The sequence below is a fragment of the Struthio camelus genome, chromosome 3 (assembly GCF_040807025.1).
Source record: "Struthio camelus isolate bStrCam1 chromosome 3, bStrCam1.hap1, whole genome shotgun sequence".
NCBI lineage: Eukaryota > Metazoa > Chordata > Aves > Struthioniformes > Struthionidae > Struthio > Struthio camelus.
In genome coordinates this window covers 38429320-38455370 of record NC_090944.1, presented here as the reverse complement: position 1 = coordinate 38455370, position 26051 = coordinate 38429320, and the positions used below count along the sequence as shown (strand labels likewise).

General features: G+C 36.1%; 1 protein-coding gene across 1 annotated transcript in view; it reads left to right on the top strand.

Annotated features, from left to right (window-relative positions):
* Nucleotides 1–26051, top strand: part of EYS (eyes shut homolog) — a 1042686-nt gene that overhangs the window by 156179 nt on the left and 860456 nt on the right. Inside the window, exons 5-7 of the mRNA XM_068937477.1 lie at nt 9062–9255; nt 10749–10876; nt 19423–19537. Of these exons, the coding sequence (XP_068793578.1) occupies nt 9062–9255; nt 10749–10876; nt 19423–19537 (437 nt within the window). The remainder of the gene's footprint in view (nt 1–9061; nt 9256–10748; nt 10877–19422; nt 19538–26051) is intronic.

Here is a 26051-nt window from a genome sequence, read left to right as displayed (position 1 = left end):
TTTTCTCTCTCCAGCAAGAGTTTTCTATTCAATTTATGTTTGCTGCTTTATCCACGAGAGCTTTTTATAAGTGATTTTTTCCCATTTATTCTCTTAGGAAACTTCTTTTCAATTATCTCTAACTAGTGGTTCTGTCCTGCTGCCCCTCCATCATAGGCTATTCATCCATTGTCCATACATTGCAAACCTGGGGAGAACTTACGGCTCTCGGATTCTCGGTTCTCCCTCCTCCATTCCAGCCACATCCCCAAGATCCACGCAGCAGAGGGCCCTTGCACAGCAGTCTATGCACAGGTTCACCTTAGAGACACACTCTGATATTAAGTTTCCTTGAATTGCCTTTGTCATTTACTCAGAAAGGTAAGAAGTATTTAATTTTAGTCTCACTAGTGATATATAGAACAGCACTTTCAACTCGCTCAGTAATGATTATGATGTTTTATTTCCTGCAAGCTATGGACAATGATTTGTTCTTCCACTGAAAAGTGAGTGAATGTAGTCTTGTTTTCCTGCCCAGTGGAGTTCCTTCTGTTTTGATTCACAAAGCGTTGGCACTTTGCTGGTGTCTGTTACCCCTTGATGTAGAATGATATACTTAGTATTTTGCACAGGTTTATTTTCATAGCTTATACTTTTCCAGTTTGAAATCAGAGAAACTTTCGTGCTTTAATGAACAAATTTTCTGTCCCAGTCAGTGTAATTGAATTGATCTATTATCATTTAGGAATTTAGTGAAAAGTGTGTTTCCTATTCATACCTTTAGAAAACATACTGAGTAACATCAGGCACAGTGAATTATAGGAGAGACCCTAAATTCTAGGAGAGACCTCCCCATCTGGAAGAGGTAAAATACTTCAGAAGAATGAGCCATCATGAACATACCTTGTATTCGAGCATAGGAAAGGTCTTACCACCTAATGGGTAGCTGGGCAACTGAATTAATATTACCTGGAGAAACTGTTGCCGAAAGAAGACAGTGATTAATCAATATGTTTCTAAAAAAAACTACCATCCCAAAAGATGCATAAGTAGTCATGTCATTTTACATAGTCAAAAATGTAGAGTATTAATAGATTCTCTATTAATGGATACACTGCCTTAGATTTCTTTTTTTCTGTTTCTGTTGTTTTCTGATGAGTGATAAACTCCAGCAGCTGTCTCCAAAGAGAAAGGCCATTTTAAATCTAGAGTTTGTCCAAGTGGGCAATAGTGCTATTTTTGTAAAAGCCATAGCTGCAAAGTTGAATATTATGGCTGTTCTTCGTGCTTCCCCTAGCAGGAATGTGAACATCCCTTTCTGCAATAAACTCTGGTCCCAGTGACAGCAGTGACAGCACAGAGACACTGCCTTAACAGTGGCCAGGGTGAACGTCTGCTCAGAATCAGTACAACTGTATTTGCTTTGGCTATTTTGGTGCTTCTGAATACAGTGGTTAGTGAAGATGGGAAGTAAAATAAAAAGTTTACAAGTACTCTTGATGAGTCTTCCGAGCATTACCATAATTTTGTCTCTGATAAGCTTTCCTCCGATGGAAGTTAATGTTCTTTTCATTCCTTTACTTTATAAATGTCTATTTTCAAGTCTGCTGATTGGAGCTTTGTATAAAGCCCATCAGTGAGCTCTGATACTGCCTGTTTGGAATCTTTCATGGAAATATGCACTCTCTCTTCTGAGACCTATATTTATATTGCCTTAAGTAGATTTCATTTTGATTCAAACTTTATTGAAACTTCAAATGCAGTATAAAGGTGTCTGTCATAGTGTTTGATAAGAAATTTGTATGAAGTGGCTAATACTCTATTCATATTTCAAAGATTAATGCTTTTAATGTATCAACAGAAATATTGGTGCGTAACAGAACCTGGAAATATGAGGCAAGAGCTTGTGATTCAGTGTAGTTTTTAAATGGGAAAATTATATTCCCTCTACAAAGAAAATTGCTAAGAATCCATCTCAGTTTTGTGCTTGAAAAGTTGCTTCATAAATGAATAAATTTTAAAAACAGTTTTGATGAGAGTGTTAATAAAAATATCCTAGTATATTTTACATGTAGAAAAAAGGAAAATGTTAACTCCTGGCAATTCTCCAAAGAAATAATTCTATATTTAAGAAAAAGTAATTTTCAACAAAAAGATTTCATACCAAAAAAAATAATCTTTCTAATTTAATCACTTAGATGTACAAATAGTATATTTTTCAAATGTGCCTATCACAAAGCCAGAAGTTGGAATGTGCAGAAGGTTTCCAGAAATTCAATAATTTGAAATGTTATATTTTGTCTGTTGAGGCCAAATATTATTTACTGGCAAGTGCTTTGTCTCAAATTAAATTTAACCACACAATGAATTTAACCCAGTCCCTTTGGGTAGGATTCAGTTTCTTGTTAGGACACCAGATGAAGAATTTGGATACCTTTATGTACTTGTTTACATGTGAGTCATGTTGTCTTGGCAGCTATTGGGTTTAATTGAGCCATAGTTGAAACTGTCAATTCTAGAGAACTATTGTTCTGAGTTAATAGGAGGGTCTACATTATGGTGAATAATTAGCGCTTACAAGTCCACTGACCGTAGCTCTATGACAGCAGCCCAGAGCTGAACCCATGCTTCCAGGCTTTCAATGTGGAGTCTTCATACAGTTTAATAAGGTCCTATGACATGTTGTGTCTTTTAAGAAAACTGTTATCTCACATTTGGCTGGAGTCCTATAGCTGCTTATTTAAACAGTTACATACTTACCCTCAAACTCAGCAGCCGCATGCACTGTTAGCACAACTACTGAACTGAACATTTACCTAAATTGGGAACAGAACCAGCTGAAAAGTAACCCAGCAGAAATAAAAATTGTCATATTTCAGCCAGATTATTTCCCTGATGCAGTTTACTTTGGGACATGAATGACTGCCAGCACTGTGCAAGGGAAAGCAGGAAGCCAGCACTTTCACTGAAAACTGGTTGTCAGATTATAACTTTAGAAAATCTCTGAGGGAAAGATGGTACTACAACTTTACTAATTCAAAAAGAAATATTTACCTGGAGAGTAGAAGGACATCTGATGAAATTCAGCAAAATAAAAACAAGGAGTGAATGGGATTAGACTAATTACAGTGAATTGTTAACTGAGCTATGCAAGCAGGGATCAGTTTAAATACAGAACTACTTTTACTTGATCAACTGAAATCTGACAGTTCTCAAATGAGAACCTGATTTTTTAATTAGTTTTTAAGTAGACAGGAGTGTTAAGCATTAGTAATGACATAAGAAAGCATTATGTAAGAGTTGGGTTCCTACAATTTCAGTGTGAAACTGAAATTATTAAAATATTCACTTTTAAAAATATCTGAATTATCAACTTTCTCCTCATTCTCAGACTTTCTTGTGTTTACTGCTTTCTGTGTGTTTTCAGTCCTTGATTTTAATTCCTAGAAACCAGTTATTTCACTTCAACTAAAGTCACTCTGCTACTAAAGCATTTCTTTTTGATGGTCACCCTGAAATACAATTGCTTCATTTTATTAAAATACAGATGAGTGAATATATGTGGGTGTAACATGCACTATTTCCTGAAGTAGTCTTCTGTGTCTTATGCATAACTCCTTTGAAAAATCTTAATTTTTCATTAGAGGATTGACAGAATAGATGTACTGAAAATCTATTAAAAGACAGTAGATTAAGATGATCCTTCACACATTTTATTCCTCAGGAAATACTCATTTCAGCAGAGAAGAAAATGGCTTTATAAATAGAAACCCCTAAAAGGATTCCTATTAAAAATAAACATGATTTTATTTTACTTAGTAACCTTAGATATTTATGTAAATGGCACTATGTGGTTCCTTAACTAATTTAGTGATACCTATTAAAGATGTCAGTAATTTCCTTTGACTTTTAATGTGTTGTCCTTAGGACATAGTAGTGAAACTAATGACGTCTAGCAGGGATGCAGTTAAATGTAATCAAACAAGGAAGGGTTGGGGTTTTTTTGGTTTGAGGTTTTTTTAGAGGAGGTTAATGGAGGGTTTCACTCTCTTCAAATGTAAAATCAATAGCAAATGCTGAGAATAAGATTCAGTTACTTAAACTAATGTTCATAAACTTTGACATTCACTGTGTTGAAAGACCATGATGAACCAAGCCTACTGATGATATCTTTAATTTCTCTTATTTTCCTCTTTAATCAGGAAATTCAATCAAGCTGATAACTGGTTTTTTTTCATCTTAGAACTTCTTGAATCAACCATCTCCCATTAGACTACAGTCTCTGTTGTTAACAGCATTTGTTTTACAAAGAATTTGAATATTATATCATAGCTTTGAGTAGCTAATCATTCATCAGCTAAACCTAAAGGGAATTCATTATTTTCAGCAAATGTTTTTTTTTGCAGGGGGTCTAACTGGGGGAAGAAGCACTCACATATTCTGTTGAAATTGTTGGCAACAGAAATACACAACACCTATGTTGAATTCTATGCCGTAGATATTGATATGAAAGAAAAAGAGAAGGTTATGCATAAAACCTATGCGGCTGTAAAAATTTGCCTTGCACTTGTTTAAGCCTCTGGCCTCCAGAGTTTCTACAAACATTTTCAATACGCATTAGCAAATTAGACTGATATTTTTTCCCAACTGTATTGTTCATTGCTTAAAAAATATTATCCTCCTGCAAAGGCTTACACTTGGCTTCAGATTATACAGATTTATTTTTATCTTGTTTCCTCTTTACCTTGCTTCTAACAAGAGCATTCAGATGTCAGGAGATGTTAGCGTGGCCCTGTAGTTAAGTATTTTTTAACATATCTAAACAAGAGGCACTGCTGATGACAAAAAGGTGTAAACTCTTCAGTAGGAATTCAGAATGAATTCTTAATTTTGTACATCCTTTAGGAAATTTTGTATAGATTCTGAATCAAAGGAGAAGAATATATTTATATGTTTAAAGGATCAATTGGTTGTCTGTTTTGGCCAAAAGTTGTATATTGTTTATATATTGCAGCCTCTATCTTATTTATGGATAGAGTAGTATCTTTCAAAAAAAAGCATCTAGTCTTGATGTGAAGACATCAGCAACTGGAGAAGCCAGTTCTTTCATGGTAGCCTGTAACAGAAGCCTCAGTGCTAAAAAATGTGTGACGTATTCCTAACATTATTCGCCCTAGCTTCTCAGTCATTTGCTTTCGTTACAGTTTTCTCCACTGAATTAAAGAGCCTTTTAGTTCTTGATGTTTTCTCCCTCCAAGGGCTGTAACCAAGTCACATCTCAGTCTTCTTTAGAAAACAGATTCAGTGTGACATCAGGTTTGGGAATGGTAGAAAAAAAAGCTAAAACCGTTTGTTCTCCAGTTTGTGTCCAGAATTCCTTTTGTTGACTTATTCCTCAAATGCATCAGGCATGGATATTCAAGTGAGAGCATTGCTCTTGCTTTTCACAGAAGATGCTGAATACAAGAAATTATAAAGTAGAGGAATGTCAAAGTGATAAGTAGCTTTAATAATTAAGAACTATTCCTGTTGAGGACTGAGTTCTTTCTGAAAGATGTTACACAGTTGATAGAGGTTTCATTGAATTCACTTTAGATAAGTGTATGAAAGAGTTAGTCTCAGCATCTTCACTTAAATTGATCCTATTGGATCTGATTAGATAATTGGCTCTCTATCCACACTTAAAGCACTATTCTTTCCAAATTAACAAAAAGAAAAATACAATTTTTGGCCTTTTGCAAGGGCTGCCAAGTATTAAAGAACCTAAACCATTCTTCTTCCTTGAACCATGCCTTTCTTTTCAGCCCTTCCTCTACTGTTTCCAGACTTAATATTCAATTTCCAAAAGTGGTTATTCCCTGATACATCTCCCATGCTGTAATTAATTGTGTTTCCTTATCTCAGGCCTTCTCTCTTCTGGCTACCTTTAATCCTTCTCTAAAGTTTCTATATCTCTTGTTTTAGTAGAACAACACCCTTTTCCTGGTTTTTATGCTACAAACAAGCATTACCAAAAAGGCACCTCTTTCATCTAGTTACCTCAACTAACTGGCCTTCATTGTACTGTGTTTTGTTCATGTAGCCTTTTCCTGTTCTAATAATTCCCTCTAATCCCATTGTAACACAAAAGACTAAGAATATCTTCATGCTGGTGGCAGAAAAAATGATAAGTTCCTAATGCTGTTACCTTTCTGAAGTCATATTACCCATTAGCACGAGGCAGTAGGTAAAAGAATTTTCGTGATGCTGGAGATGTAATGGGTCAATCCACACAGACTTTCATCACTCATAGTAAGGACAGGAGGTCAGATTCAGGGGTAGAAACAATGACAGGAACACCTCAGTGGTATATTTGGCTTACGGAACTACATTTTTTGTCTTTCCTTTGGATAGAATGATTACAGCCGCTATTAGGCTGATCTGCCTTCTCCTGTTGTCTGATGTGGGTGGATCAGGAGCACTCAACTTCTGAGTATGCCCAAATCAGAGTTAAAAATCAGTAGGATAAATATTGAGATATAATCTCAATTTCCATAAAGAGATCATTGCTGAGTGCTGCTGGAGTACAATTGTACTAAAGTATAACATGAAAGCTAAATACTAAAGCAGAGGTTGAGAAATAATTGACCAGTCACCATCATTTGGTATTCCAAATGTTCCCTTATATACGTGCTAATACTGATCAATGGCTTCAATCTGAGGAATTCTTTCTTAGCTTCTCCTAACATATCCTAACATCTCCAAGTTGCAATATACTTTTACTGTAATTTGATTGCTACGGTGATAAGGGATGGCAACAAAATCAAAAAGCATTCTGTGAATATTCTCTGATGCTAAAGAAAAGTGAATAATACGTCCTAAAAGTCCAATTCATGTTACCTTACTGAAACAAGTATTTGCAATGAATACAAGAATGAGTAATAAATAGGCAGAAGTGGTTTGACTCTTTTTTCTGTTAATAATATTTTCTTGCAAGATGTTGGTTGCATCAGCTGATTTTGTATATAGTAGAGACTGAGATACTTGGATCTGGTAAATGTTACTCCACATACACATTGCTGTATGTAGTTAGTATGTATTTGCAAGAAAATGGTTGGAGACCCATGCACTTACCTACAAATTTGTTTAGAATAAATTAGCTACACTTACCTGACAGTTTACAGTTTTGAGCTAAAAACTTTCTGTTTACCACCCCAAGACTATATATCTTTTGTAAAGGCTAGAAAGCCTATTGTTTTATGAATATCTATTTTTAATACAGTTGGTTCAAATGACCATTTGACAAAATATGGAATTAATTCATACTCCTACCTCAGAATAGATTTATTCTTAAGTTCATTTTACTGCTACACCAAATAATTGGAAATGCTTCTGATTCAGTATGCAAATGTGTGGAAGAAAGGTGGTTTAAATCAGAGTTCATTCAGAGCAGAATACCAAACTATAGCATATGCAAAAACATATTTGTCATATAATATTCCAAAAGTAAGTGGAACTGGATTCTTAGTCTCTATAATTCTGCTATTTCTTTGATGTTGCAAAATTTAAAAAAGTTAATTGTCCCAAAATAGTTAGGCAACTCATAACTGTTCAGATAGGCAGGCAGATAGGTAGACCATTGCCTGAGGTTACAATAATTGACCAGAACAAGAGAAACTACTGGACATAACACGAGATATTGCTGAGTATAATGAATAGCAGAGTGAGAAGCTGACAAAAGTTACGGTGCCACAAGCGATGACAGGATTTCCCACAAGCGATGACAGGATTTCACAGATGATTAAAGGGGAATTTTGTGAGAGATGGTGAAACTTCACAGATAGTTAAAGGGGAGCACTTGAGGCTTTTTGGGAATCAGAACCTTGCAAGGCCAACAGGTAACCATATCAATAATACGATATAAAACCAAGATTATCTTGGTTACCATATCAGAAGCACTGAATTTGTACATGGATGTGGCAAAACCAAGGACAGTGTGGAAAAAGAAATCAGGTAAAGGTTGTTTATTTGGGAGGAGACAAGGCCAAAGAAAGGTAGTGTTCAAGGTGGATAGGGGGAAAACAGGCATGTGAAAATAGACAGAAGAGATAAAAGCAGCTGGCTGAGTATAAGCAGGCTGCTGGTCAGTACTCTTTTCTAAAGCCTGTGTCTGACCATTGCAGTCTCTGCGAAACTCTTAAGTATTTTCTGTGTGACTGTGTGTGCATGTGGTGGGGGGAGTGTGCTTCACTAGCAGACTTCAAGCTGGACTGGCCAGCAAGTAGGCGGACACCTGCATCTGGGAAGACCTAACGTCTGAGTTAGCAACTGGATAAGTGGCTCAGGATATGGGCATGAATATGAGACAGACTCAGAACCTGTGCTCATATTCGAGGGAGCCATGAATATGGGTATGTTTGTGCATCTAGAGAGTAAGGGGGTGTCACGCTCTCCTGTTGAGCGGGAGAGGAGGAAAAGATTTAGGCCGTCTGTACCGCTAATGTTCACAGGGGTGCTGCTTGTGTTTATGTGGTACAGGGGCAGACACTGTTCTTTCTGTTGATCCATGTGGCCACTGTGTCTGTATTGTGTGTGCGTGTGCACACATGCCTGAGAATACACCCAGCCTCACTATTAGCTCAGCCTATAAATGGGAATGGGAAGAACCTGCTGGGTCTGAAACTCCGCTGGATTTGGTTTCCCACAACAATAAACCCTATGACAAAGACATTTAGTGACTGTTGTCTTTTAGGACATTGGTTTCATTTCTCTCTTTCTCCCCTTGCTACGCTTGAGTTTACTCACTCACACATATTAATATCGTATGTATTCACCAAAACAAACAAAATGCAAAGGAATATTTTGTGTTCTTCACTTTTTAGATGTTGATTGTTTACGAGTGTCCAAGTAGTTAACTGGAGTTCCACAGTGTTTTTGAAAAAAACACGGTAGATAAAAGCATCTCCATCTCTCTAAAATTAAAAACAGACTTCATTAAAATAAGAGGCAAACAAAACAGAGTGACAAGGTAATTTTATGGACAGCATACTAAGAAGCATCCTTCACTCAAATACTCCCTATTTTCTGGTTTTATTCCTTGTAGGTCCTTTTTGTGAGGAAGCTGATGATCCTTGCTCATCTCAGCCATGCCTGAATGGAGGCATATGCCAATATAACCAATCTGGATATGTTTGTGATTGTCCAACTGGTTTTCTTGGTCATAACTGTGAAGTTGATATCAACGAGTGTTCTTCAAAGCCATGTCAGAACAGAGGTACATGTATTGATTTGCTAAATGTAAGTACAAACTTCAGAGCTTCATATCTGAATGTCATGCCAAATCATTTAACTCTAATGTTAACTTTTAAAATTAGCTTTTTATAATTCATGCATAAACATACTATTACCTGAATGTTTAGCATTTCTAATATTTCGATGATTAAAAAGCCCAAATGCCACATTTTAAGCTTAGTTGTTTGGAGTTTGCTTAAGAAATTAGCAATGTTGTTTCATTTCTTTTTTGCTCTAATAAAAAACTTCTGAATAAAACATGGTACATCACAGTCTATTTTATTAGTTAGTGGTTGTTTCCCACTGTTGCTTTTCCTTGTAGGATTTATTTTAATTCTCCTTTTAAAATTTGTCTTTGTTGTTGTTATAAAATAGAATAAATTGATGCAGAGTGGCAGAAGTAGCAGAAGATAATAGAGCCATATCTGGTAGTATTTCAAAATACATTGTTGATGTTCTTTCATTAGCTTGACTATTGTAGATAGCAGTGAGTAAACAAAGCCAAAATAGTGAAAGAGAGCTCAAAAGCTCAGTTATCATGTACGAGTAAATCAGTGATACATACTCACTCACAGAGAGAGAAAAAAAGAGGCATCTGAGGTACTGGACAAATTGATAGATTTCTAAATTATAAAATCTATCTAAAAATTCCAGATATTTCCACTTAATTCTTAGTTAGTAGATATACAAACATATATATTTTGTACAATCATTTGTATAGACACAGAAATGCAGCAGATCGTTTCATACATAGAGAAACCTTTTAATAGATATTAAAATAAAGCTCCTTCATGATGCTTGTAGGACTGAATCTGGAAAAAACACTTCTCTGAACACTGCCAAATTTACCAGAAGAACAAACCCCATGTATTTTTGCCCTTCCATGTGACATCAAAAAGCATGTATTTTCTAACAATGTAATGTTCTATAAGGACAAGAGTGTCAACACTAATAAATATTTTATTGTAAAATATCTTACTGTTCTTGCTGTGTAAATTGCAGATTACAGTAACGGACATGTCTTTCACAACTGTTCTCTACACTTCATGTTGTGGGTTAAAAAAGAATACAAACCTTTTTCTTTCCTACTCTAGTTACTGAATACTGTTTGGAATATGACGTACTTCAGGCACTATTACGGTTTGATAGAGACTTTTACACTGGAATAAATTTAGAAATAAGGAAAGAACATAAACAAATTATAAAGCTCCTTGATTCAGTTATGAAAACACAAAGCCAGACAATTTAGAGCTGGTATATTTCCAATTAGCAAACTTGACTCTACTATAATATGTGCTGGAAGGCCTGTTCCACTTGTCCTAAATTATGTTTGCAACCTATTTGGGGCTATGACTGTTTTATATTATATCTTTGTACGCTGCTTAATATGATGAGACCCTGTCCTACTTAGGGTCTCTATAGTAATGAAAGTAAATACTGATTTATGAATTGTCTTGGATGCAACAAATAATTATTTCCAATTTCCTTCTCTTCTATAGGATGTAGCATGTATCTGTCTGCCAATATTCACTGGCAAGTTCTGTGAGAGAGCGCTGAATCCGTGTGAATTGTTGCCTTGTTTAAATAATGCAACTTGTGTAAAACAGCAGCAGAACTACAGCTGCCGGTAAGATAAGAAATTCTTTTATTTCAGTACTTCGTTGAATTACTTGATGATATGCCACTGATTGCAGAAAGAAAAGAAATCTTTAGTAAGAGACAATACAGAAAACAATTTACTTTCATTTTAACAAATTTTTCTTACTTTGGGGGGCTCTACTGTACCAGACTTTTTGAAGATTCTTGAAGAAAGCCTGAAAAAAAATTTATAGCATTTAAGAAGTTATAAATTGTTTCATCATGAATTCTGCAAGACAAAATATATAAATCCCGACACATTGGAGACAAGTGAGACATTAAATTACAGCTATCACTTGCATTTAGGGTATATGATTATTACATTCTCTTTTTGAAAGGGTAACTGTTCATTCCCAATTCATGAATGTACATTAGTAGATCTTAGACTGATCCTTTAAGCAGCATATTCAAAAGTGCTTTATTCCAAGAGACCACGCTAAAAATCATCCCTTTGCAAATAACAGAAGTGACCCATTAGGTATATGATTTCAGTCCATTTTAAATAGCTTTATAGATTTTTTTTTTTTTTTTGCACCATAAAAGTGTACAATTTATATTCTTTACATTTGCTTGACTTTTATCTAGGTACCTTAAAGTAAGTTGTGCTGAGCATTACTCAAATGATTAAACAATCTCCAATTATAGGATATTAGTAAAAGCAGAAAATTGAAAGCTGTGGTATGCAAAAACCTGAAAACATATTATGAATGAATTTAGAATGTGCACAGTGTTTCAGTCCATCAGAAGAGATTCAGTTGAGAAGTCTAGAAATTAAAATGCACATGGAACTATGCTTCTAATTTCCCCAAACAAGGAAAAAGAATTTCATTTATACTTAAACAATGTCTCTCACACACACACAGTTAGGTCTTCCCATATTGATATATGGGATATTGATATATACATATAGCACAGAATTCAGAGTGTGACTGTTTATTTACCAATATCTAAAGAGATATAAGTTACAAATAATTTACTATTATCTAGACAGTCTTTTACAAATTATGTTGGTGCGTGCATTAGTATGAAATTATGCCTGAAACTTATGTTTAAAAATATGCATAACGTGAACAATTAATATGAATATGAAAGTTACTTTTCTTGAGAAAAAACAAGTTCCTGGCCATGTGTATAATTCAATAATTTCAATAATCTACAATTCACAAAACAAAACTGAGTAGAAGTGGTGCTATATCATGAACTTTGTTGTACCACAAAAAGTGGTAAACAGAAATAGCTATGGAAAGAGACGAGGTGACAGAACATTCACTGTAATGATCTAGTATTTTGGAATAAGAGTGGCAGTCGTCATTATTTTGATCAAAATAATATAAAGTAAAAATGATCAATTAAAAGCCCATTTATACTGATTATAATGAGACACATTTAAATTAGGTGGTTAAAGCTAGGTACCAGAGTTTTTTTGTTTTGGGTACAGACATGGTAAAACCCTGTTTCCTATGAACGTCAATCATAAAAATCCAATCCAAAAATCCAAATTAATATCAGTAGTGCCAAGATTTTACCTTCAATGTTTCTGTACTGTGCATGTGTGCAGTTGCTTGGTCCATAAAATACCTATCTATCAAGATAGGCATGTCACACTGGAGAGCTAGTCTGAGAAATGAGAAGGGCAATTCTATTCTGCTATTTTTAACATCAAGAATGCTCTAGAACAAGGAAAACAACATCCAAGCAGAATACCTTGAATATAGCCAAGAAGAGCACCTCCATCAAGTTCCTGTAACTTCAAGGGCTTGGCCCTGAACATCCTGCTTAAGTAAAAAATATCAGATAGCATTCATCCCACATAGTTTTACCCTAGTATCTACTGTAAGCTAGAAAGCAGGCTTCTTTATGAAGAAGGGGAAGATTAACCCCAGAAGGTGATTTAACTCTTCCAAAGGGGAGGTAAAACACCTTCTGGGGGTTCCCAATTTTCTCTGTTCAGAGTACCTAGAAAGCCCAGACTGCAGTCCTACAGTAGATACTAAAACCATAGACTTTTAAAGTTAGATAAAGATGTATCCCATTCCTGATGGCAGCGTTGTAACTGAAGTTTCATTACTCAACTTTGATTTTGGAATTCACTCCCCAAAGGCTCCAGTTAGTGACTGTAATATTTTTTCCAAAGTATATTGTTAATAAATTCATAAATCTTCCTTTATGTTTGTATCTTGAAAATAAAATATATATTTTTTACTGCTTATTCACAAACACTTTAAAACTGTAAACTGTGTATTTTTATGCCTGTACCACTGGAATTCATTTAGATAAGAAAAAGCTTTTTGAGGGACTATCAATCAGATACTTTACTCAAGACCACCAGATTAAGGAATTTGGTGTGAGAGATGCAATCTTGCAAGTAGGGGTGTTGAAATGTAGAGGAGATGCAAAGTTCTTGAAAGGGCAGTTCCAGCCTACCCTGATGTAACTAGCAGAGTGAACATGAGAGCACAACAGTGATCACGAGAGGTGGGAAGATTACAGGATCAAGTTTAAATAGTTTCTAGGTCATCTGTGAGTGACCAGCTAGAATAAGTGTCCCTAGGTTTGCCTCAGACTATTAACTCTTCCAGCTCATTTTTAGTTTCCAGGAAGTAAATACAGTTCCTTTCTTATTCCTTAAAAATTTATAGCTGACAGAATCATAATAGGACCAACTGTCAGCAGATTCTACTATTTTTAGGTTCAAAAATTGTCTTTGCAAATTTATGTCTTGCATTAGCTACCTGGATAACAGAGGATGTCAGAAAAGGAATAAGAACAGTGGTTTAACAGTTTCAAGTTTATTAAGTCACACACTTGGAAACTTTCTGACAGTATGAATCATTCTCCCTCTATAATTCAGGTTACCCAAAGGAAGGGTACCATTAACAATATTCCTTTTTTCAAGAGGCTTGGAGTTGGTCATTCAAAGTTTTAAGTTAAAGTTTTGTTTCCTTCTCAGTAATTTCTGTATTTATCATAATCATTTTCAGATAATGTAGATTATGACTATAACTAGTTAATCCGCAAAAAGCATGTTTTTCATATAGTGTAACTCTACTACCTGATCCACTTTTATTTTGAATAGCATTTTAAATGATTGTAATGGCACTTACATCACAAATTCCAATAAGAGTTAACTTGACCATTTTACTCCTTTTTTATTTTGTTTTAGCTGTCAGCATTTTATTTGCTTTTTCTAAGGCCCAGGCTGCATTCTTCACTGCCTCAGCTTCTATCTACTTACCCTTTCTTCTTTTGGAAAGGAGTTGTTTTCCTTTCCAAACATATACTCAATTTAATTTTATTTACTTCAGTTATGATGTATGACTACTTTGTCTCCTAACTCCATTCTTTCAGTCTTGATAACATACACGACTTTGTGATAAGAATCTGATAGTAACATTTTTTTCTTAAATGTCAAAATTTAAAGTGAATTCAAATAGGTAGTGGACAGGTTATCCATCACAATAAATTATGATTGTTTACTTTGTATCTGCTTCTATTATCCATGCTTTCTGTGACACTTAAAGCAACGAAAAATGGGAAAGAGTATTCTGAGAAAATTTGTTTGTTTGTTTGTTTTTTACTATTATCTTTGGAAATTTACTGTCAACTTTCCTACTGTTAATTTACACTTACTTTCTCTGACATTGACTTGTCTATTGCAAAACAAGCTAACTGAAACTAAGAAAAATGAGGAAATAAAAAAATTAGAAGAAGAAACCTAAAAAAAGTTTTATTAAATTATCTATTTTATAAAACAGTTAAAGATTACCCAAATAAACACAACCAAGAAAACTAGGAGCTCTCTCAGTTGTTTTCATATCAGATATCACATGATTTTATAGTTGAGAAAAAAAAAATGTATAATTGGCTTACTCTGATTGATTTGTTTTTAAACGACATTTTTCAAAGGAATTGTAAAAAAGATGCCACATCACTTCTGTTATAAACACTTTATAGCCTAAAAAGCAGTCTTGGAAACATCTAGATAGAGAAGGTTTTTCCACCTACTTCTGTCCACATGGTCCCATACTTAACCAGCATGTAGACTATCCAGGCCTTCTAGGGATATCCAGCCCATTTAGTACTTCACAAAAAGCTAATCACAGAAGGGCCAAGGTTGGAAGGGACCTCTGAAGATCATCTAGTCCAATCCCCCTGCTCAAGCAGAAGCTTGGAGAAAGACAGGCTTAATAGGCAGCCTGAGTCTTGTCCAGTTATTGACGTCATCTAGGAGAGGAAGAATTGACAGATCTGGTGAGAACAGATTTCCCATCCGGAGTACTTATTTCCTAGGACCAGATTAAAAGGACCAATCTAAAGACCTAGACAGACACTGAGAGGACTGTTCAGAAATGGTTCAGCTTCTAACTCATATGGGAACTAGCTTTAGACACACCAAGTTGATACCCAATAAGTGCCTCTGTTCACATTGTATAAGCAGAATAAAACAGAAAGGGAAAATACTTTTAAACTCCTATGGTTCCTTTCAAGAAAACAGCAAGTGTTGGCTAACATCTTGAAGGTCCCATATCGGCCGCTACTATTTCAAAATTTTTCTTAGGATATGCTAACAGAACCTATGATTTTGTAAGCTTGTGAGGTAAGATGTTGCTTTCTGCTTAGTAGTATTTGGAAAAACTAGTATTTTGAGGAAGAGCTCTAACTGCTTCATAGGGCTTAGCCAATGCCAGTAAAAATAAGCACAGATCTTAGGATGCCTCCACATTTCTGTTAATTTGGGTCGGAAGTGGGTTCTCTTGGAGCCTTCTTCCTTCTAGGGCCGGATCCCATGGGATTCTTCCAAGAAGATCCCTGAAGAGGCCAAAATTTGCTCTCCTGAAGTCCAGGGTTGTGATCCTACTTATTACCCTGCCTCCTCTTCGCAGCATCCTGAACTCCACCATCTTATGATCACTGCAGCCAAGGCGACCCCCAACCTTCACATCTCCAAGCACATCCTCTTCTGGTAGTACAAGGTCCAGCAGTACACCTTTCCCCATTGGCTCTGCCATCACCTGTGTCAGAAAGTTATCATCAGTGCTTTCCAGGAACCTCCTGGATTGTTTATGCTGTGCTGTGTTGTTCCTCCAGCAGATATCAGGATGGTTAAAGTCCCCCATGAGAACCAGGGCCTGTGACCCTGAAGCTACTTCTGGCTGTCCAGCTATATCCACAACAGAATCACCCATGCTTGTCTGTCCCTTACTCCTTACCCATAAGCTGTTGACTTCCTCATCATCCACCCCTAGGCAGAGCTCAATACATTCCCGTTGTTCTCTCACATAAAAGGTGAATCCCCCACCTTGCCTTCCTGGCCTGTCCTTCCTAGAAAGCATGTTACGATCCATGGCAGCATCCCGGTCATGCGAGCTATCCCACCATATCTCCATAATCGCAATGAGATCATAGCTCTGCAGCCACACACAGATCTCTAAATCTTCCTGTTTATTCCCCATGCTGCATACATTTGTGTACAGGCACTTCAGAGAGGTATTCAAGCTTGCCAATTTCCCGGGACGCTGAGAGAAGATTCCGTGTAGTCTTGTCTTGTGGGTGCTCCCTTGGCTGCATCTAATTGCTGGAGGTATCCCCACTTGAGCCCTGTTTTGCTGACCGTATGGTCTCTATAACTCTCCCCTTCCCCCATCTTTCCTAGTTTAAAGCCCTCCTTAACAGGTTGGCCAGCCTATTGGCAGATGCATGTGTTCCATTTAGTGAGGTAGATCCCATCTCTCCTAAGCAGCTGTCAATCTTCAAACAGGGTCCCATGGTCATAGAAACCAAAACCTTGTTGCCAACACCAGTTGCCCAGCCAGTTGTTTACTTAGAGAATCCATCTAGTCCTCCTCCCATCCTTCTCCTGACTGGCAGGATCAAGGAGAAAATGACCTGGCCGCCAGACCCCTGGCCATCATCCGCACAGCTCTGAAATCCTGTTTAATACTTACCAAGTTGCACTTGGTATCATTGGTGCCCACATGGAAGAGCAGAAGAGGGTAATAGTCAGATGGGTGGACAAGTCTCAGCAGTCTTTCCATGATATCTCATATTCGAGCCCCTGGCAGGCAACAAACCTCTCTAGAGAAGTGGTCAGGTCAGCAGATGGGTGTCTCTGTCCCCTGCAGCAGGGAGTCACCCACAACAATCACTTGCCACTTCTTCTAGGTGTTCCTGCGTGGCTCAGTGTCCATCGGCTCTGTTGCTTCACTTGAAGCCATGCCCAACTCCTCCTCAAACCTGTTCATGAACTGCAAGTCTTCAGGAGGAGCAAAAGCCTTTCTCCTCACACAAGGAGTGACCAGTTTCCAGACATTCATCTTCTACAGAGTTATGGCTTACTGTTCCACATGGCACAGAGCCCACCTGCATCTCCACTGCTGTGGGGGGCTGAGACTCCTGAAGCTGTAGGGTGTCTGAGAATATCCTATCTATCTATCACTCATCTTCTCGGATGCTATGCCTGCTTACTTCCTCCTGTAACTCCCTTACCTGCCAACATTAACAACAGCACATCTTCTGTGGAAAAGTTGACTGTTAGCCTTAGCCTCAGCCTCACAAAGACACTCCAAGCCCCAGGCGCTCCCTGTAATTTGAGACCTGCAGAGCTGCACCCATTATCAGAAGGTCAGTCTGGGTGGAAGCCACTGACATGGCTGACATAGCAACTCCAACAGTTACTGAGGAACACACTTGCAGCATGTAATAACCATATCTGAGGAAGTGTACACTACTATGACAGGAGACAAAGGCACCTTCTTTACAGCATTCTGCAAAAACTGCTACTACTGCTTGCTGCACTCTGAGAGCTGTACTCTAGGCCTGGCTGTTGTATAGGCCTCTCTCTAGCATTGACTAACAGGGTGCTTGACCCACCCTAATTAAGGACCAGCTGGAACAAAGGCCCCAACTTCTGATCATAGGTAACAAACAGAGCTCAACAGCAGCAGCTACGCCTAGCTAGAGCTTCCCAGGAGAGGTTAAGGCCTCCTTTAGCTGTCCTTGCCTAGCTCTGCTTTCCTATCTGCAGCAAGCACCCTGTAGTTCCTCACAGGGTCCCCAGAAAACCTCCACAACTTCCACCAAGGTTCTCAGAAGTTCTAAGCAGAGCCTAGACTTATGCTTCTGGGCATGCTAGATAGATTGTCTTTGTGCATCCCTTAAACACATAGCCATACCCACTGATTAGTCATCTTTAGAATTCTTTAATTGATTTAGAAAATTCAGTTAACTAAGACATTTTCTATTAAATGATGTTGTCTGTAGTGTATTTTCTGTTGAAAATATAACCTTTACCGGTGTAAGTTATTCAGCTGTGAGAGGGTTCATGGATTATGAAACCAAAGATGACATTATTTTTGAAAATGGGGAAATGTAAGTGACACAACTGAATATTGCACCCACTGGGACAAAAACAAAACGATCTGTATCATCTTCATGATATTCAGCTTCCTGAATGGGTCAGTAAACAGAGTACCTCTTAGAATATGCTGAAGAAACTTCCTATCTATTATATTTAAGTTTCTTCATAAACAGAATTTTTCAGCTAACTGGTCATTTCCCTTCTCTGCTACTTAAACCTTTTCTTTCTGTGCTATCATAAAGATCCTTTGAAAAGAGTAACATGCTAATCATGTATATAAATATATGCAGGAGTGAATTTGACAGGAATTACACATCCATCAAAAGACGTAAGAAAGTTTTTACAGTCTGGTTTTTACTTTTTGTGCATTTTGAGGAAGACTGAAATATTTATTTGTTCTGCAATGTTCCATTATTGCCTTTGAATAAAATTTTCTTACTATCTACTTGAATCTCATCTTTTTTACTGTGTAAAGAATTTTTTTTTAGCACTGGAGAACCAGATAAGAAAATGATTTTCTCCTACTAATGACAAGTGGTGACATAAAGCAGAAGAAAAGTCTACATCTTCTTTTACCATAGAAGCGTTAGCCATGGCTGCATTGTCACCCCATAGAACTAGCAAACTATCACCAAAAAAAAATGCTAATTTTCTTCTTTAAAATAAAATATAGTATTATAATTAAATAAACACAAAAGCAACCATGAGTTGTCCTGTGCATGGGTTCCTCACATTGTTCCTTCATACCTAAGTGTGTCATTATTGAATACTCTTTGCTAATCATCAGTAATGATTGATGCTAACTATTTTAAGTCTCAGTTATCATCATATTTCTCAGTATTCTCTCTCATGGTTTAATAAAACCATCCCTTCTAATACGTTTACAAACCTATTAAATACCACTTCATTCAAGGTTGTTTTGGTTTCTGGAAGATTATATGAACTAGTGGTATAAAATATTTTAATTAATGAAAAAATTTATTTTGTGGAGAAGCAAAAATATCCAGAATCATGTGACTGATTGTTAACTGCTTGCAAAAATGGTCTGTATATTTTAAATGACATATAAGGTCTGTTTTGTTACTGCAAGAACATTATTTAATAGAATTATAGAATCTAATTAAATGCTATTAACTTTTAAAATGCAAATCTTCTAAAATACACTTGTATCTTTGCAGCTGCATGCCAGGATTCACTGGAAAGAACTGTGAGGAAGTAATAGACTACTGCAGGCTGCTCAGCATCAACTGTCTGAATGAAGGATTGTGTCTTAATATAATTGGGGGATTCACTGTAAGTAATTTAATATATGTTAAACTAATTCAATGCTCCAAAGTATAAAAGCTCCAGACAACCAGAACTTGAAATGCATTCATTATTCTAAGAGACAAGAGGGACACACATTTAGGTGTTTGTTATTTATTTAAATCAATAACACAAGGAGTATCCTCTTGGGTAATATAGCTTTTTTTTTTATTACTTTTCTATTGAGACTGTGTTTTATACTTTATCGAGGAAGAGAACTGAAGAATATTTTTATAGTAGAAAGAATATATAACTAATTGTGGTCCAGTGCTATTATCCTCATAGATGATAACCACAGGTATGTTGCAGTCTTTAAAAATACATTGCTTGAATTGAGTACATCTCTTGCTGTTATTTTAACCAGAATCAAATTAGTAATTTAAACATAAGCATATTTAAGGAATATCTAATATAAACTTAAAAGTTTGAGGATGAAACTGCAGTGTGGTGAGGTTGGTTCTAACTGACAATTTTCAAAAACATAATTCTTCTTGTTTTAACACCCAAAGAATCTACCAAAAATGTTGAGAAAGGTCTATCATGTACCCACATTCTCCTGGCCACAGCTTGGCAAAGGAGAGGGAATAGTAGTTTCCCTTGTTGCAGGAATTGGGAACAATTTAAAGTGTACTCTAAAAGCCACTCATTTTGCAACTACAGAAAGTGATATACAGTCTTTCAGTTTCTCCATAGGGTAAATGATACTTTTCCTGAAGGGAATAGATGTGTTCCAAGTCAAGTGTTGTGGCAAAAGTAGCACAACTGAAGTTTTAATCCCCTGCACTCTTTCAGGGATGAGATGAAATGGGATTTGTTCTGTGTTGGAACATTGCAAGGGAGATCTGGAAGTTGGAAAAGGTCTCTAGTTACAAGGTCCTATTTTTATTTTAAGGTGAGCCCTCTGAGAGTATGACTGTTTGGGGAGTATATGAACAGCTCAAAGCATAGGTCCAACACAAAATTCTCAGAATTAATCATCCTTTCAAAAAGCGCTTGATGAAAAGGTCTTCATTATAAATAATACCTTAATGCTGTTCTGAGCTGCACTTATCTGTTTAGGTGTTCAGACAAAATATATTAGGATTACTATTACTGCTTGTGTCAGGGAGCAGGAAACGTAGGCTGCTCTGTAAGAGAAGGAGATCTGGGAACTAAAGGTGACAGCAAGGCAGGCAGAGGCAGCATCCTCACTGACAAGGGGCACAATGCAACAGTACCCTCACAAGAAGAGCAGAGCCAGAGGCCAGGGTTCAACCAGTAGTTCAGTGATCACCAGACAAGTCCATAGTAGTAAGACAGGTCTGAGGTCAAGGCAACGTGTCAGAAATATCAGGGTACAAGGCTGGGTGCAGGCATACCTACAAAATAACTCAGACAAGGACCAAGGGCAAAGGTTTGAGGTTAAGTGCAACTCATGAGCAAATAAGTGGAGGGTGCACGAGTGGAGGTCCCGGGTGAAGCTTCTCACAGCTCTTTCTCACAACTTAGTTGTTTTTACAGCAGTTTGATCCTAGGTTAACACAGCTGTGCCACATCAGAGCTGACCTTGAACACCAGCAGCTGAGCTTATGAGAGAAGCGAAAGAGGTTGCAGAGGAGAACTGTAGAGAAAGGTGATTGTAGGCTGCTCAGGCCGATTAGAGCCTGTTGGTGCACTGAAGATCCTAACAGTTCCTCTTCTAGCTTAACTTGAATCTGAATGTCCCTTGTATATAATTATTCACCCAGTCCAAATCTCATTAGCCTTCCTGTAGTCACAAAAGCTAAAAAGGCATAGGTATTTTCTCCCTAAGGCTTTCCACTTCACTTCTTGTGTTTGGTCATGTTCCTTGAGTCTTACCTGATTGGAAAATTGCTGTATACAGGTCGCCAAGGGTTGTTACTCCTATTTATATATGGAGAAAAAGATATAAGAGCTTCCAGTCATTTGTTTGAGGTGGACAAGCTATATTTTTACACTTAGATCTGTGTATAAGTTCTAGCATGTTAGATAGCATCATATACCTTTCACATCTCACTAAGAATGAGATCTGTACCACTGTCGACTGAATCATGCTCTCCTAGATTGCTGCATCTTGCCCTTTCCCTTAGTCTCTGTTCTTAATTGCCAGAAGCAGCTGTTTAGCTTCACCTTTCATACTTACTCAGCTCCTTGCACTTCCACAGATACGTAATCAGATCTGTGACAGCTCTGTAATGAGGGTTTCATTTAAGAGCATGATAAAGTAAATATGTGTAAATGATGAGAAGTTAATAAGTACTCTTTAGGTAGAAATAAATACATTGCATCTGCTCCATTTTGAATTCTGATTCAGAGTCCAGAAATGTATTAATAATGACTTCACTGCATTAGTAGTATGATAAAGTATGTGCTTTTAAAATTTATATTTTCAAAATTATTTGTCATACTGCCTGTAAATACATATTAATCAGAATAATAGGACTTAAAAGTAGGATCCTCTTTAACACTAAACCTGAAGTAATTTGTAAAATATTGCACATCAGAGATTTGCACAGAGTACTGAAACAGCCATCCTTAAAAGAATATAGCACTTGCTCTGTTGAATATACCACATAAGAATAAAATAGATGCCTAGGAATTATCTTACTCTGAGAGTTTACTTCTCCGCATTGCTGATAACAGATGAATCAAGCAGAAACACTGAGCTCAGTTCTGCTTGCACTGAAATAAACGGGGTCATGAAAAGAGTATACTGATTTAAAGGTGTTTGTGTCTCCCAGTTAACTTATCTACATACTAGAAATATTAGAAGATAAAAATATTAGAGTCAAGACAAAAACAATGCTTTTAACTCTTTTCAACTATTTATTTCTTATATCCACTTACATCAAGCAATAACAAAAATTGCAGCATAAGAATTAGGATACAAAAGAGATTTAATAATCAGAGTACAATGTGTGTGACATGTGGACATCAAAGTGAATATTAAGCTTGAAGAGAAAATGAAAAATACAGTTTTAGGAAAGCAAACAAAGAAATACGGATGCAAAATAGGTATCTGACAGTAAATGTTTTCATATGAACCTCAAAAATAAGCTTTTATGACCAGTATAAGATGTGATGCTTGCTTAGCAGATACAGAATCAGGCTATGAGATATGGCAAAATGAGTTGGCACAGCAAAGGCTGGATTTTTCTATTTAAACTTTGATGCCTACGGAAGTGACTGGTAGGATATAGTATCTGCTAGAGAACTCATATATGACAGGCCTGGAGGACTGACAAATAAGACTGATTAGACAAAGTGAGGAAAGCAAGAAGATTAAAGGGTTTGGTGCAAATTACTGGGATTTTTGTTGAGAACATATATCACGCTTGAAACGTCAGGAACATGAACAAGCAACTCAGACTTTTGCTTCTCCTTTTCCTTCACGGTCATTCTGTGATACGGAATCTTTATTTGGATAATAAACAGTTCTACATCAGTTAAAAGGGTTAAATTTGGTTTAAAAACATTAACAAATTATGTATTCTCTCCAGCATTTTTTTTTATTTTGTTACTTCTCTTAATTCTAACTTTTTTATGTTGCTTCATTTTTCCCCACAAAAAAAAAAGATTCTATTATCAAAAAACATACACTGAAAAATAATTTGATAATTGAAGCTAAATTGAGAAAAATTTTGTTGCTGATTTTTTTTTTTCAGCAAAGGCAGATTTGGAGGTACTGAAATATTCAATGGATTTGTGTAAGTTGTACTAAAGTGTCCATCTGAAAAAAGCAAAATAATTCTGAAAAAAATTAAGGTGTTGAGTCTTGAAATCTAATTTAAACATAGATTTATGTTTTGAAATTCATCTTTAGTTTAGTTTTAAAGGGTAGAAAATACTTAGAATTCAAACAGTATAGTTTTATTTTTTCAGAGTTGCTGCAGCAGTCAGTTATTGGCACAAGTCTTTTATTACTAATTATTATTATAAATAATAGCAATATAAATAGTTATCCCATTTACATTTGTTATGTTAAGCAATACAGTGCCTCTGTTAAGAAAACTCTGTAAAGAATATATATTAACTTTATGCTGGATAATAATGCTTAGTTATGGGAAGCATTTAGTGGTGATTCTATTGTTTCAGATGAAGATGGGAATTGTTACTTCTTAGGAAAGTGACCTTCTCCTCTGTAATAGCTGATATGTCAGAGTGCAGCTTACTCGTAACAACTAGCCTTTGTTCTTTTTGTTAACATGGAGAAAAATATAAAATTATTTTTGTTGAAATGTGCAGAGCATCCCAGAAAAAGGACAGTATAGTGGATAATAAACAAATCTGATCTGAACCTCTTAATAGGCTATACTACTTAAAAATCTATATATTTTAAGATAGGTAAATGCAATGCTGTATGCACAGGAAAACAAATATAAGTCAGTTATTCAATGGTGACAGTTTCCTCATATTCACTGACAACGAAGACAGCCTAGAACTCCTGGCAGATTCTAAATCTGACATGACATCCATCACACTGCTGATTAAGAGAGAAAGACAAACTCTGTAGTCAGAAAGAAAACTAAAGCAACAAAATACGTGTATATAGAGGCCATTATATAGGGATATACTTCTATGATTGTCAGTAGAAGGCACATCATGGACAATTCTACTATCTAAATTGTGCTAATGAGGCTGAAAACTGTAAAAACCCATTAATAAGGAGTTGTAGGGGATTCCAACATTTTTAAAATATATTCTCAAAAGTACAAATCTGGAGATTTCTGCAGATTCACAAATTATAGGCATTCCATGGGCTATCACTTTAGCGGGAACAAAGGAACACCTGTACTTTAAATATTTAATTTTGAGTATCAAATAATGTTGAAGTCATGTCAGCAAGGAAGCCCTAACAGCATTGCGTGTAATTCTGTGCCGCTGCTTCTTCCATGCACTACTGACTATACTAGCAGCATTTTTAAAAATTGTTAGGTAATAAAACATGGTGTAATGCAGCATGTCAGTAGGTTTCAGTCAGATCAGGAAGGCCAGGTCACAGCTGTCCTATCCTAATAAATTAACTCCATCAGACATGAAATTTCATGAAGATCTATTATTGCAGGATCCAAAATCCAAAATATAGAAGGCTGAAGAAGTTACTGTGGATTGCTTCTAATAATAGCCATCCAGCACACTCATTCCACTGGCATTCAAACATTAGGAAAAGGATTATATTTCCTAGGGTTGCCATGAATAATGGCAGTACAAGAAATCCCTTTATATTGGCTCTGCAGAAAGTGAAAAATATTTACTCTGTTAGATATTTTCTAAAATTCAGAAAGATAGCACTGCAACCTTACCTCAAATTGAGAAATTTGGATATCATTTGAACACATCATTTGAACAGGTGACAATTAGAGCACTGGAACATTAGAGATCTTTCTCTTTCACAAAATCCTGCTGTGTTAAATTCTGTCATTTGCTATTGACTTGTCAGTTATTGCAAGAACTCTGATGTCGATTAACTTCTCTCTTTTATTTTGCAGTGGCAGTGCTGAAACTACTTTTTTTTTTAAATCTATGTAATCACTGTTGAACTTTTGAAGAAAATTTAATATAATTACTTTTTCCTTGTTATCTTTTACATATTTTTAATTAATACTATCTTGATTCAGCAACTTCTGTTTTTGCTTGTACCTATTCTGTAATTGCTTGTACCTATTCAGTAGTAGTAGAAGATAGGGCCACTCTTTTAATGAAAATTTTAAATTATAATAGCTTTAACCAAAAACATAGTTCTAAAATGACAGATACTAAAAGTGTGATCCAATTGTAGGCTCCAGCAGAAGTCTATTCAAGGAAACTATTCATCCACATTATTTTGACAATACAATAAGCTGCTACTTAAAAACATTTCAGAAAAATCTTCCCACAGAGACACATTTCAATAGACGTTTCTCTTCTTATGGAAACTTTTATTTTTCCTAAATGGATTTTATACATGAAAAGTCAGTGTTCTTAATTTACAGATGATAGTATCTCTTCAGTGCTTTTAATCTAAAGCAATTTATAACTATAGGTATCTGTTATCCTTATCTTTATGTGAAGATGGGTAAAAACTGAAGAATTTCCAAAGGACAGCTGACTGGGAAGAAATATATATATATTTTTTTATGATAACCATATGACTGCCTCATGGCAGACTGAGGGAGAAACCACCTGAGGGAGAAAAGGGCATAGAGTGATGTGGGTAGAATTTCTCCCAGTGAATTAGAATAACTCAGTAATGCCTCCTTCCTTCATACACACATGCACAAGGAGATTGGAAAGCAGGGGCAGGTAAAGAAGGTGTACAAACAAGGAATCATCTGGGGACTGAGCATCTTTCCTCTAGCTCCAAAGGTGAATTCAGGTACCATCTATTTACCCATATCAAGTAGCTTAGATCAAGGCAAAAAGAATTATCATCTTTGCTATATCCTATTTCTTCCCTCATCGTTTGTATTAAACCAAAATGAACAAGCAAAAAAAAAAAAAAACCCAAAAAAGAAAGGTATGA